Below are 13,640 nucleotides of genomic sequence, written 5' to 3' on the forward strand. Positions count from 1 at the left end.
ATCCTGGTAACTTGTATTGTTAACTCTTTAATATAGCCTTAAATCAGAATTTCCTGTGAACCACTTTTTCTTACCTTTATTATCACTTTATTATGTCAACACTTTACCATTTACTTGGTGCTGTGGAACAGAAACTAGGAAGAACATAATTCACTTAGTAAAACTTCTGTCCATGGAGAAGTTTACAGTCCAATGTGAGAATCTTTGCCTAGCTTCCAAATTCTCAGCCTGTGTCTAAAATGATCACTCAAAAGAAGGCACATTATAATCTGGTTGCTTAGACAAGAACAGCTGCCTGCGGTCTCTGCTTGGAGATTTGCCAGTCCCTGCATGTTAAACATATTCCTCAAATCTGCTTCTTGCCTATTGCCCCCTTTCACCCTTCATCCTGTCACTCACCTGTTCACATCAGAAAGCTCAGTGTTGTCTATGATTCCTCCCTTTTTTCCTTACAGTTGCCAAGTCCTATTGATTATACCTCACAAATGTATCTCACATTTACCGATGCATCTTCATTTCCATTATCCCCATCCTAGTCCAAGCCACCATCATCATGAAACATCCTTCCAGCTAAGTCATCTCCCTCTCTTCCTGCCATGTTTCAAAGACTTTGTACAACTCAGTATAATTGTCCCTATGTGCTTACTCTCTATCTTCCCATTGGACTCAAAGCTCGCTGCTTGAAGAGTTCGAAATTAATTTTTTTAGTCCACAGGAAGCATAACAGTACTATCAAAAGTGTCTTTAAAAAAAACTTTTATGAGGTGAATTGGTTGACAAAGCAAAGAACGATGTGACAAGAAATTATCCCAATAATCTAGGTGGAAATCTTGAGAGCCTGAATGGGGTGGGAGTAATAATTCCAAGATACAAACAGAACCTTGTATTGGATATTACCAGATGTTAAATACTGTTCACAGTACATCTCAATGATACATTAATGCTTCTTGCCACCTTCCTCTTATTTCCCCACTCTCAAAAATGATTATTATGATACACATGTCAAGTGTATACATATCATTTGGTACTTAACTCCTATGAATAAGATGGAAAAACTGCCATGTACTTAACACACAAATAAGTAGTCTAATTTGGTGCTTTCTCAGGAAAGAAAATTTTCAAAAGGAGGAAAGTCTACTGTCAAATAACTCAGCACCTCCTGCAGAACCACAAGATGTGGAAGAAGGTCATTGAGGAGGAGCAGCGGTTGGCGGGCATAGAGGACCAGTCCCCCCAGCAGCATCCCTCAGAACAGATCCAGGCCATCAGGGAAGAAGATGAAGAAAAGGGGAAGCAGAAAGGAGAGGAGACCCCAGCCCCAAAGCCAAACCAGTGACAATGGATAGAATGAGCTATGTTTCCAAACAGAGTTACTTGTCACACAGACTCTTTTCAAGCCAGCACAACACTTAGACACACACTGTAGAAATACAAGAAGATGGGCAAATGGCGACGGCATTTTGGGATTCTTCGCGTTTTATGTGTTTATTTTTACAGTGAGGTACAGGATTTAAGAAACTCTTGCTCAGAGAAGCTTTCACATTGTAACACCAGCTTCCAAGGATTTTTTTTTTTAAAGGAAGAAGTATATACGTGTGTGTGTATATAAGCTCTCACTTAGATCCATGTAAAACATATTCACAGACACACATGCAAACACACAGACACTCTGAAAGCTGGGATTCCTGGCCCCACAATTTAATAACGTTCATATTAAGATATATAGTGGTCACTGTGATATAATAAATCATAAAGGAAAAAAAAATGAAGGAAAGCAAATCACAAAGGAGATGGTGCGGCTTAGCCCAGAAGCAGGACAGCAAATGAAGTTATGACTAAGGAGCGTTTGCTCTTAGTCCTGAGGGATGAAAGTTCCAGAGCATTGGTTGAATTCTGGTACATCCTGCCAACATTGTAGGCGTGTGTGTGAGATAGAAGTGATGCTCAGGTGTATGTACGTTTGTGTGCACCTAAAGAGGGAATTGGCTTTGGTCGTTCACAGCATGGCTGCAGCAGACAATTCAGCACACATGAACAAACAGGATGAAGTGTGCTCTGGAGTGTCTCCGCCTCTATTTGGCTTCAGCTGAAGCCCCTTTGCAGACGGAGGGAATTAGCAGGATGAGGGACAGGGCCACAGGTCTGGTTCTCCTGCTGTCACCAGCCTTAAGCCCGGAAGACTGAGGCAATTTCCAGTCTAGTCGCCGAATGAATGTATAGGAGCTGTTTGTGAGTCTGTCTGTCATTCACCTAAGATCAATTCACCATGGAAGGGGATGGCATTCTTTACACAGAAACACCTCAGAAGGAGCTGGAGTTGGGTCTTTTCATCAGGTGAGAATTCTAAAAGGTAGTCAGAGAAGACCTGGGAAATGACTCTTCACTGGGCTCTCCCATGTCTTAATTTGCTGCAAAATGTGTGGTAGAAAAAGAAAGGAATGCAAACAGAAACCCACTCTGGGATAGATGGTGAGAGATGAAGGGGAAATTTTCCAACCTAGGGTTTGGTATTTATTGACATAGTGAAAGCCTGATTCTTGGAGGCTGTTGAAGGTTGGCTTTTAGTTGGCTAAAGTTGCACGGACAACCCTGTTGTATTCCATGAGGGGTGTGATGGGGTGGCTTATGTCTGCAACCTGGCCCATTGTCATGTTTCTTTTGGCAGGGAGGACTCAAGAGGGATTTGGGGGGGATTGGGCCAATCATTGAAAGTCTTTTTTTGTTTGTTTTTGGTTTATCTACACTTGTTTATGCTGTGAGCCAAACCTCTATTTAAAAAGTTGATACTCACTTTCAATATTTTATTTCATATTATTATATATTTGTCATTAATAGTTACCTTGATGTAAATATAAAGATTTGTTTGTGTTTCTGTAGATAGTTAACTTTTTTTTAAAGGGAAAAGGGAAACAATTTTATAAAGTTCTATTTTAATCACCATTTTTATACATTGTAGCTATCTCCAAGCCCAGTAAGAGTGATGGTTCATTTGCATGAGGTCTATGAACACCCACTCATCTACCTGTTCTAATTTAAATAATCATCTGATACAGTTATTTTATGCCAATTAAATGAGGATGCTGCAAACAACGTTTTTTCACTAGTAAGTAACTTCGGGTAACTCTTGGATCCGTGTCTCCCTAGCAAAAGACCGTCTTAATCCTGAATGTTTATAATCAGTGTCCCTTTCTTCCCAAGACTTTTTGCTTATAACTTTTCCTTCAGTACAGTACAATAGTCAAGCCTGTTCATCATCTAAACAACCTTAGCTTCAAGTAAATCTAGCTTGTAATTTCTACTTTTTATTTCTTCTAAAATCATAGAAAAGAGTGTTTACATTGAAATGCCTTTGTTTCTTATGAATGGATACTCTTCCCTTCTAAAACAATGATTATACAATAATCCATGGCATTCTTAAAGTAAGGCAAAGATAGTACAATCAAAAATAAAGTTTCAAGGCAACTTTCCCAATAAGTAGGAAAATATGAAAATGATCAAATGGATGTAGATTCTACCTAAATGAGGTGTTTTTGTTTTTTTCTTTTTCTGGTTAATACCAGGTCTTCATTGTTTAGGACTTACTTTTTTTTTTTTCCCCCTTGTATTGCCTGTCTGTCCCTATGTTTGCAAAACTTACTGTGAGTCAAATACATTTGCCAAGCAAATTTAACTATTTTTCTTTCGTTGCAAATAACAGAAGGATTTAGAAAAGCACTTATATTCACATACCTCTTGTGTCTAATTATTTAACAAAGCTAATCTTTTCCCCTGCTCCAAATGCCATAAATATAAAAGTGAAGGGAAAGAAATAGGTGCTGAGGAGGTTGACTGGCAGCAAAATACTTCTGAATCCATAACCGTGTATTGGTGGTTTCATCAAAGCTCCAATGTAGGTAACCCCAAGTAGGAGCCAACCTGGCTGCCAGAGGAGAAGTCTAAGCATGTGGCCTGATTTTCCTTTTGTTTGAAGTACGTGAAATAATGATAGCCAAAGCAGTGAGAACCTCTTCATTCCAGAAATGTGCTCATCAGTCCAGGCAGATTAACCATTTGTTCTTCCAAGATAAATTGTCCATGTGTTAAAGCTAAAAGTCAGTTCAAAAAAAGGAATGGAGATTCATCAAGTGTGTGACTTTCAGACACCCCCCACCTATATCCCAAAGGATGCCGAGGGCCGTGAAAAGATACTTTCTGCTAGTGATGGTCTCCCTGTCCTTGGTGACAGCAATATTACAGTGTTCCCTTCCAGCTCCAAAGCTTACTTCCTGTGGTGCCAGTGTATTTGTTGCGATTTACTACATTTTTATATGAGCCTAATTATAGGTGCCATTAGATAAACTCAGGTCTTACAAAGGAAGGAATGTCTAGCCCTTTTACAGAGAAGGAGAACTGTATGGACAGCCATGAAGTTAATGGTAGGAAAAGTAGGAATTGGTGACCTTGATGCTTGTGGTTGCTCTCTGTTCAGTAAAAGACCAGGTATACAAAATGTGTCACCAATATCATTTCCTGCATGCTGATAGAATGTCTTTCTGGTTATCAGTCTAAGCCAACCCTGAGGATATATTGTTTCCTTGGTGAAAACACCGTGTTAGCATATTTTAAAACTATAATTTGTTTTGGTAATTTACATAAGACCTGGTTTTGCTCTTAGTCGAAAATGAAGACAGTAGCTCTGTATAGGGATTTATCTATGTTGGTCTTCATCTGAGAAGTGAAGGAATTTCCTCATATTATGTTTAAGAAAATATCTACTTTCTAAACACAAAAATCCCCATTATGTCTATTCTGTTTTGATGGAATTCCAGAACAAATCCTAACCATTGCAGTCCCAGTAAAACTAAAGATAAGGCATTGTATGTCAAGCAGGCTTCATTGCACGTCTGTATTGCCATTTCCTCACGCCCTTGCCTCTCTAAGATTTGCAGTGTCCCTGTCACCTTCCCAGAGAACTTTCATTGAAGGTAAAAGCTGTGCAAAAGGCATGAGACTCAGGCCTATTCTTTGTTTAAATGATGAAAAAATATAAATTATTTTCTAAGTAATAAAGATATGAAAATTATCATTGTAAATAAAGTCTAAAGTTTGAAACAACTGCTTTACAAACGTGAACTATTTGTGTTATGGACAACTAGCAAATGATGAGTCAAAAAAAACAATTTCTTTTCTGCTTTAGGAGGTATCTTGGATGCTTTCATGTTAGTTTAGGGATCTCCACTGTCCTTGTCATTTACAAAATTTCTAAAATAATAGTGAAAGCCACAATAAGGGTCTTATAATCCTACTCTTCCATTCTAAGTCTGATTCCTGCTTAATACTTTTCCTTTTTTCAAACTGGCAGACGACTCCAGTAAAACAGAGTCTGTACACTTTCATAGTCTAGAGTTAATATAATTCTCCATGTAATAATCAGCTAGTGAATGTGGGGGAAAAAAATCAATAAAATTTCAAATGCTAATAGCTCACTTCCTGATATCTGAGTACTACAATGTCTATATACTCTCAGACCAAACTGAATTCCTTTCATCTGCCTTCTGTCCTAATATGCAGCAGAATACTGCATAACCATTGTTCTAGGTCATTCATTTCTCTCATGATTTCTCTATGAAATAAAAGCATGACCTTGCTGATACTGTCTGTCCACCCAAATGGAACTCTAGGCGACCAGGGTCTTTCCTGGTGATCCAGTGGTTAAGACCCCATGCTTCCAATGCCGGGGGGCCTGGTGTGGGTTCATTCCCTGGTCGGCAAAGAAAGATCCCACGTGCTACCCTGCATGACCACACGCTCCCTACCCCCTGCCAAAATAGAACAATTGGCCATTTTAGGTGACAGACATTCTGGAATTAAACTATGCTTAGCATTTCTAATCAGAGGGAACTATACCAGTTTTAGGTCTTATATTCATTTGTTCCTCCAGAAAATACTCAAATTCTTATTGTGAATTTGGGGATAAAGTAATTAACTATAAGCACTGAGTCAAACTATAAGCAGTGCATTAGATAATGAATTTAAATTGAGGTTTGCATAAGTATTTGTGGTTTCTCACTAGTGAGCCATGGCTTGAGAAGAACAAGGATGTGTTTTTCAATCTATATTATGCACCAGAGATGTTAGCTAATTTGTGCGGCCATGTAACATATTTCATTTGTTAAAATGATGCTGCTTTTACCTCATCTGAACTGATCTTTATGTTCACACTATCAAATCATTCTAACAGCAGGTTAACAATGGTGACAAAAAATAATTGAACGTTTTGTTGTTAAATATGTCTGAATATAGAAAACTGAAGATTAAGGCATTATTTAGTTGGTGAAACTCAATATCATGATCCAAAAAATACTGATCTGGTATAAGTTGTTTTTATATTCCATACGGTAAGACTATACGAAATTTTGACATGTGCTTAAGGCTCTTATGAATCCAAAATCCCCATCTAAAGGCAGCTAGTTATTTTCCCTGTCATACTTATAAGGTTGATTATATAGATAGGCATTAGTATCATGGATTTCTACATCCCTGAGGAGTTATGGAGCAAAGAAGAAAAGGCAGGCCTTATTATTGATAAGAATACTGAATATGTCCACGTTCAGACAAATTTTCTCAATTGTTTCACATTAAGAAGTGATTCTTTAATCATGCACATAATTCAAACAAAAAATGTTTCAAAGAGAATAATATTAAATCATCATACATACCATCAAGAATATTAAATTTCAGTATTTGAAACAAAGCTTTTAACACTTCTAATCAATTAAAATGAAACCCACAAAATGATATTTCATAGTGTAGAGATGCTAAATGTTTTGATATAATCAGAACTACTATTATGTAACAGAAAACTAGAAAAAAATATTTAATTCTTTTTCTAATACCCTGTATGCCTCAGGGAGGAAAATATTTTATGAAGAGTCTAATAAATACATGAAATAGATAAAAATAAATTTAGTTCCCATAATTTAATTAGATTTAGGGTATAGAGTCTGAATTATCCCAAGAAAGAGAAATGCATTATCTAGCAATTTGTCGTGGTTTAGGTTGTTTTAAGATAAATGTTAGTCACTCAGGCGTGCCCAACTCTGCAACCCCATGGACTGCAGCCCACCAGGCTCCTCTGTACATGGGATTTTCCAGGCAAGGATACTGGAGTGGATTGCCATTTCCTTCTCCAGGGGACCTTCCTGACCCAGGGATCAAACCAGGGTCTTCTGCGCTGCAGGCAGATTATTTACCAACTGAGCTAGGAGGGAAGTCCTTGTTTTAAGATAAATGATTTACCAATGTAGATTGTATTTCACTAAATTCTAACACAGTTAAGAACCCAAATACTTATCTTCATTACTGAGAAAAATTAAATCTTACTAATCTTTCACAGAGCAAGCACTGACCAATCAATAAACCACACACACTACATTCATCTGCCAAGACTGATCAAATAATAGGTTAAAATTTGAAATTCACAAATATAAAAATAATTTAAAAAGTATTTTTAAAGCATAAATGCTTTAAAATTTTGGTGTCAGTAGAAATACCTATTTCAGATGAAACACACAAACTCTTTGACCAAAAAAAGTCAAATTATAGGGGAAAAGTATAACTTATTTCCAATTTTACTTGTCTAACTCAAAATCTGTACAGGAAAAATCCATCAGAAATTCTCTTCTCCCATGATAAGGAGAAAGAGTACTTTCACCTCGTTTTAATGCACCACACCTAGTTTCATCTTGCAGCCCAATGGTACTGAAAACCAAAAAAGAAAAAAAAAAAAGCAGTGGATTGGGAGTGAACACTGCATAAAACTTGAAGGCTCATCCCAGGACCCCTCTCCATCTTTTTTGTGGCAAACCAATTTAGTTCTTAGTTACTCTAGAGCAAAGGGACTTAATGGATCCATATTTCAACCCTGACTTCTTTCACAGTCAGCACTTACACACACATTTTGCAATGTGAACTAGCCCTTAGCTGCTTGAATACTTTTTGAAGGGAGGGATTTTTTTTTTTATTCTAGTAATTTTTCTTGCTATATAATAACAGAATATTCATATAGTTTAATGTGAAATTAAAAGTAATTATCTAAAGATGTTTTCTTTGTGTATATCAGTTGTTAGTTGATAGAATTTTCCATCACTTTTCTTTTGAGAATTGATCATATTTATGACTCAAAAATGCATATTATACCAGATATTTCATTTTAGCTATGTATAAGCATAATCCAGTACTACAGTATTTCTATCTTTAAATAACAACCCTGACATACCTATTTATCACCTGTCAGTGGAGTTTCAATGGCTTGACGTTAAGTATATATTTGTTAATTAGTTTAAAAAAATCACTATTTTAATACTCTGTAAAATATGTGCATGGGATATTTTGCTATATTTGCTTAACTGGTGCAGTTTTTGCCATTTATGAATGTCAGTTCATTTCCTAATACATTCTCACAGAAGAATGCATACCATTTCTATTTCAACAAGAATAGTGTGTTAGTTGACAAGCACTGGAAATAAATTATCTCTAATTCCAATTACCCCCTTATATTTCTTCCTACAGATTTTTTTGTCATACAAATCACAAAATGAAATTGGTGCTCTTTCAGGTATTCTGAAATTCACAATGCAAAATAATGAAAACAGGACTCTCCCTGGCTTTTTATAATAATATTAAGATATGCAACTGAAAGAACTTTAATTCAGAGTACTTTGGGTTTTGACTGGTTTGGTTAAATTGATTTGGGTTTTGGTGTTAAAATATGTTGTGATTCTTGGTGGGGCAGTTGCTCTGATCAGTCATTACCTCTTCCTGACAAAAACTTTCATTGGAAAGTTCAAATTAGCATGTCCCAAGTATTTGTCTCCATATTATTTTTAAACCAGAGAGTATTGGATTAATTTAATTTAGTATTCCTAAAAAGCAATATTTTCAAATAACTACCAAAGTAACACTGTAAGGGATGTCATTTGTACATGATGATTTTTAACAATGTAATGCTCATCAATCTTGACCAAACCTGAATATGTTTGTTAATAACTTTCCAAATTTATCAACTTTTAAAAACAAGAGAATGAGGCATTGAACTTAAGTGATCATTTTGCAGTTGAAATAAATCTTGTCTTCTCACCTGTATCTTGCACTTAATATATGTAGCAATACTTTGTATTGTCCTATAACAAGTATTTGTTAAGTGACTTAGTTAATGACTGATAAATGTTTTGTAAAAAGTAGAATCTGTACAGAAAAAAAAATTAGATAAATTGTATTTATTTTTATTATTTTTTAGCTTAGACACTATAATGATGCTCCTTTTTGGCCAGAATTACTGGAAGTGCCTCTTGGTTTTATATATATATATATAAATGTTATAGTAAATATATACTCAAAATTATTAGAATTGTGTCACAGATGATTGATGTGGATGTTACAATGTGAAGACAATGTATAATATAAATATTCTGTGGTATCATGTATGATGTAGTCATTTCTATAACCAAAGCCCTCCATTCAGTTTCAAAGGCATCCTTTCTTCTCATATTCAAATGCAGCAGCCTGTACCCAGCCTCCACTGTAATGATGCATTTAACCTTCCTACAACTTCCAAGGACTCCTGGAGACTTCCACTCCCATTGTCACATACCTCTTCCTAACAGCGATGAATTCTTGGCTGCATTAATCTTCGTCTAACTTTCTTCAGCTAAACTTATAGCCACCCAAGATATCTACCCTCTAATCCCTGAGAAACTGTAAACGTTAAATTACTGTGTCCTTTCTCTAACTGAATAGTTAGCACCAAAACCAAGATAACCAGATTTCTGATAGTTAGCTTCCAAGTCCTATAAAATACACAGTGCTGCTATTTATACCATGAATGCCACAACTTACCCTAGACTGTCTATGAATGTCCAGTATATGGGAGTATTTGTTGTACAGATTCAGAATTGGTTTTGTTCTGTGTAGATGAAAAGTTTACAAAACTTTGAATGATTTGAAAACACTCAAATAGAGTTCTCTGGAACAAACAAAAGCAAAATGCAATTTCTATTCAAAGTTCCCAAGGAATCAATTCTTCAGTCTATACAGATCAACTTCCCCATTACCTATGAAACAAAATTCAAATGTCTAAGCCTGTTATATTCAAAGCTCCCTTCACTCTGGCCTCAAACCTTTCCCCCATTTAAAGGAACAAGCTATTTATTATTTATATTTCTATATCTTAGGCAAATCAACTTAGCAGAGTATTTTCACACTCTGTATAGATACATTATCTTTCTCCCTTTATGTCTACGCTCACATACACAACACACACACACAAATTCTTCCAACTACACACAACACAACAGGACTAGATTATGTTTTTTTGAGTTCTGCACTCTATCCCTCTCCCAATTCTCTTATGGTGTTACTCTGGTCCTCACAGAAAGGAGATAATAAGTAGGTAGTCCAATCTTAACTTTCATCTTCTTCTTGCATTAGGTGCTACCAAACTGGCCTTAGATAAGGAAAAGTTAATTTATGTGATGGGGTAAGGATGATAGGTAAATCATAATGAAGCCTGAGATCCAGGCCAGAGGAGAGGGTTGGCCAAGGTCACAGCCTAAAATAGCCTCAGAGAGCAGCTCAGTATGTGGGCATACTAATCCACACCTGGTCCATCTCTACAGATCACTCCTGCTGCCACTGAGACACATGAGGTGGAGCTTGGGAAATGGGGACCACATCCTGACCAATGAAAAAGTAAAATTAGTTCTTACATAATTAGAAAAACTTCTGCCCATTTGACTGGTTTTAAGCAACAGTCTTGCTGCTTTTAAATCCTGGAACCACTCCATGTCCAGGTCATTCTTTCTTACACCATTACTGGCTTAAGAAAGGAGACCCAGTGTTTTCCTGGTGGTTCAGCGGTAAAGAATTCTGCCAGTTCTCTCCCTGTCTCTCGCAGGAGACACAGGTTCAATCCCTGATCCAGGAATATCTCACATGCAGCAGAGCCTGTGTACCCTAGAGCCCATGCTCCACAACCAGAGAAGCCACCACAGTGAGAAGCCTGCACATCGCAGCTACAGAATAGCCCCCACTCGTGCCAACTAGAGAAAAACCCTTGCAGCAACAAAAACCCAGCACAGACAAAAAAAAATAATAATAATAAATAGCTCTTAAAAAAATAAAGACCCAGGTCCACCTCTGCTGTAATCTGACAGATGTGAAGAGTTGTTGAGTGGCCTGTGCTGTTTTATGGGATCATCTGGGCTACTAGGACCAGACAGAGCTGGATGGGAGAGGGGAATGTTGCTTCACACTTTGTAGTTCCAGTCAGGAGATGGAATAGCTCCTTCTCCATTGTCAAAGTGACTGGCTCTTCCCCACCGGATGCCAAAGGTGAATTCATAGAAGGCCTGGACTCTATCCTTCAGGGACTTCAAAGTAGATAAAGATGATATATTCGTTTTCTATTTCTGCCATAAGAAATTACCACAAAGTTCGTAATTTAAAACCAGGCAAACTTATTAGCTTGCAGCTCTGTCAGAAGTCCGGATGGGCTTGGCTGGACTCTACTTTGGGTCTCTCACAAGACTGAAATCAAGTGTTTGCCAGCCTGGCCTCTTTTCTGAAGTGTCTAGAATCATTCAGCTTGTTGGCAGAATACAGTTCCTTCCAATTACAGGGCTGAGGTTCCGTTTCTTTGCTGACATTCCTCTGGGAACTTATCTTCGCTTCTAAGTTCCTCTGAGCATTGCCCCTCTCACCCAGCTCCCATTCTACCGTCAGACTAGCAGTGGCATATGATTCCACCTTATATTCTGCAACTTTCTAATTTCTGCTGCTGCTGTTGCATTCTTTCTTACTCCAGCTCCTGAAAGTTTTCTGCTTTTAAGGATCCATGTGATTACCTTAGATCCAAATCATCCAAGCTCGTCTCCCTATATTAAGATCTTTAACATGAATTACATCTGAAAACCCTTTTGCCATGTGGAAATGAGTGTCAGTGGCTCAGTCGGGTCTGACTCTTTGTGACCCCATGAACTATAGCACCACCAGGCACCTCTGCCCATGGAATTCTCCAGATAAGGATACTGGAGTAGGTTATGCAACCATACCCTTCAGGGGATCTTCCCAACCCAGAGATTGAACCTGGGTCTCCCGCATTGCAGGCAGTAGTCTGCATTGCAGGCAGATTCTTTACCATTGAACATATTTACAGTTCCTTAGGGACTAGAGGGTAGGTATCTTTGGTGGCTATAATTTTATCTTCCACAAATCATGAAAAGAATGAGGAACACAGTTAAGATAATGAAGGCATATGGAACACACAGCTGTTCCAAATCACAGAAGCTCATGTCCGTAATGAAACTGGTAAAAAACCAGCAGTGATAATGGTGAAAGAGGGACAGGCCCAGTCTTGGGAACTTTGGAACAGTCTATTGAAAATAAGCTGTTGGGGGGACTCCAATCAAGGTGGTGGGATACAAGGACACAGAGTTCACCACCTCTCACAAATACATCAAAAAATACACCTACACTTGGGACAGTTCTCACAGAATACCTACTGAACACAGGCAGAAGATCTCAGAAGCCTAGAAGTACAAGAATGATCTCCAAATAACTGGGTAGGAGGAAATAAAAAAAAATCTGGGAAGGGACCTGCCCCACTGGGAAAGAACTACAAAAGAGGAAATATTCTTACACCCTGGGAAGACCCCTTCACCATGTGGAGATACACTGGGAAAGAAAGGGAGCTTCAGAAGCTTAGAGGAGAACACAGCAATGGCTTGCAGCAGACAAAACAGAGGAAGACCTACACAGATGGTCCCACCCTGCACCCCCAAACCTGAGACATGCATCTACTGGTACAGGCAGGGGCCGGGTGCTGAAACTCAAGCTGTAAAAGACAGATCCGGGACAGGACTGGGGTTAGCTGTGCAGAGACAGCCTAAAAGGGTTAGAGAGTGGTAGTGCTACAACCCAGAGTGTACACAGAAGAAGCCGGGGCCTGCCACAGAAGCGAAGCGCCATTGTTGAGGTGCACGCGAAGGAAGCAGTGGAGCCCACCATAGCAGTCTCACTCCAGGTATGCTCACAGTGGGTGTGGTGCAACCACTGAAACCCCACTGTTAGTGCACATACCAGCAAAGAAAGGATGGGCCTACCATGGCAACCTCTTTCTCCAAGCACTCTCATCTGGCTTAGCGCTACCTCTATGAGCTCTGGGAATGTGCAAGTGCCCAGTGGGTTACCCAGACATAGGCAGGGCTGAAATCAGAGCTGATCCCCAGGGGCCATGCAAATTAAGAAGCAGGGCAGAAATCTGAGGCTTCTCCCTATGCCAGGGTAATCCACAGATTTACCACTGCTGGCTTTGGAAACTCAGCATCTTCAGGACATCCTTGTGAACAGTGGGTGCTCCCTTGACTGAGACAGCTCAGACCTTAGAAGCTATAGGTTTCATGGGTGCATGCACATGGAGGCAGGGCTGGGCCAGGGTCTGGGCTGTCTCCATAACTCCCGAGGAGGGTCCAGATGTGGGACTACTGAAAACAGTCCTAGTAATCTGACCTCAGTGGATCTGAGCCTACAGATGTACATTATGGCTTTGTAAAATGCCTTAGGGACACCAGGGCCAATTGCCAGCATTCCCATGGTTGAGGTGG

General features: G+C 38.6%; 1 protein-coding gene across 1 annotated transcript in view; it reads left to right on the forward strand.

Moving 5' to 3' along the window:
• PDE3A (phosphodiesterase 3A) overlaps window positions 1-9,462 on the forward strand; it is a 356,553-nt gene extending 347,091 nt beyond the window's left edge. Inside the window, exon 16 of the mRNA XM_043880675.1 lies at window positions 1,107-9,462. Within this exon, the coding sequence (XP_043736610.1) occupies window positions 1,107-1,336 (230 nt within the window). The 3' untranslated portion in view covers window positions 1,337-9,462. The remainder of the gene's footprint in view (window positions 1-1,106) is intronic.
• Window positions 9,463-13,640: the final 4,178 nt, after the last annotated feature.

The sequence above is a fragment of the Cervus elaphus genome, chromosome 22 (genome assembly GCF_910594005.1).
Source record: "Cervus elaphus chromosome 22, mCerEla1.1, whole genome shotgun sequence".
NCBI classification, from domain to species: domain Eukaryota; kingdom Metazoa; phylum Chordata; class Mammalia; order Artiodactyla; family Cervidae; genus Cervus; species Cervus elaphus.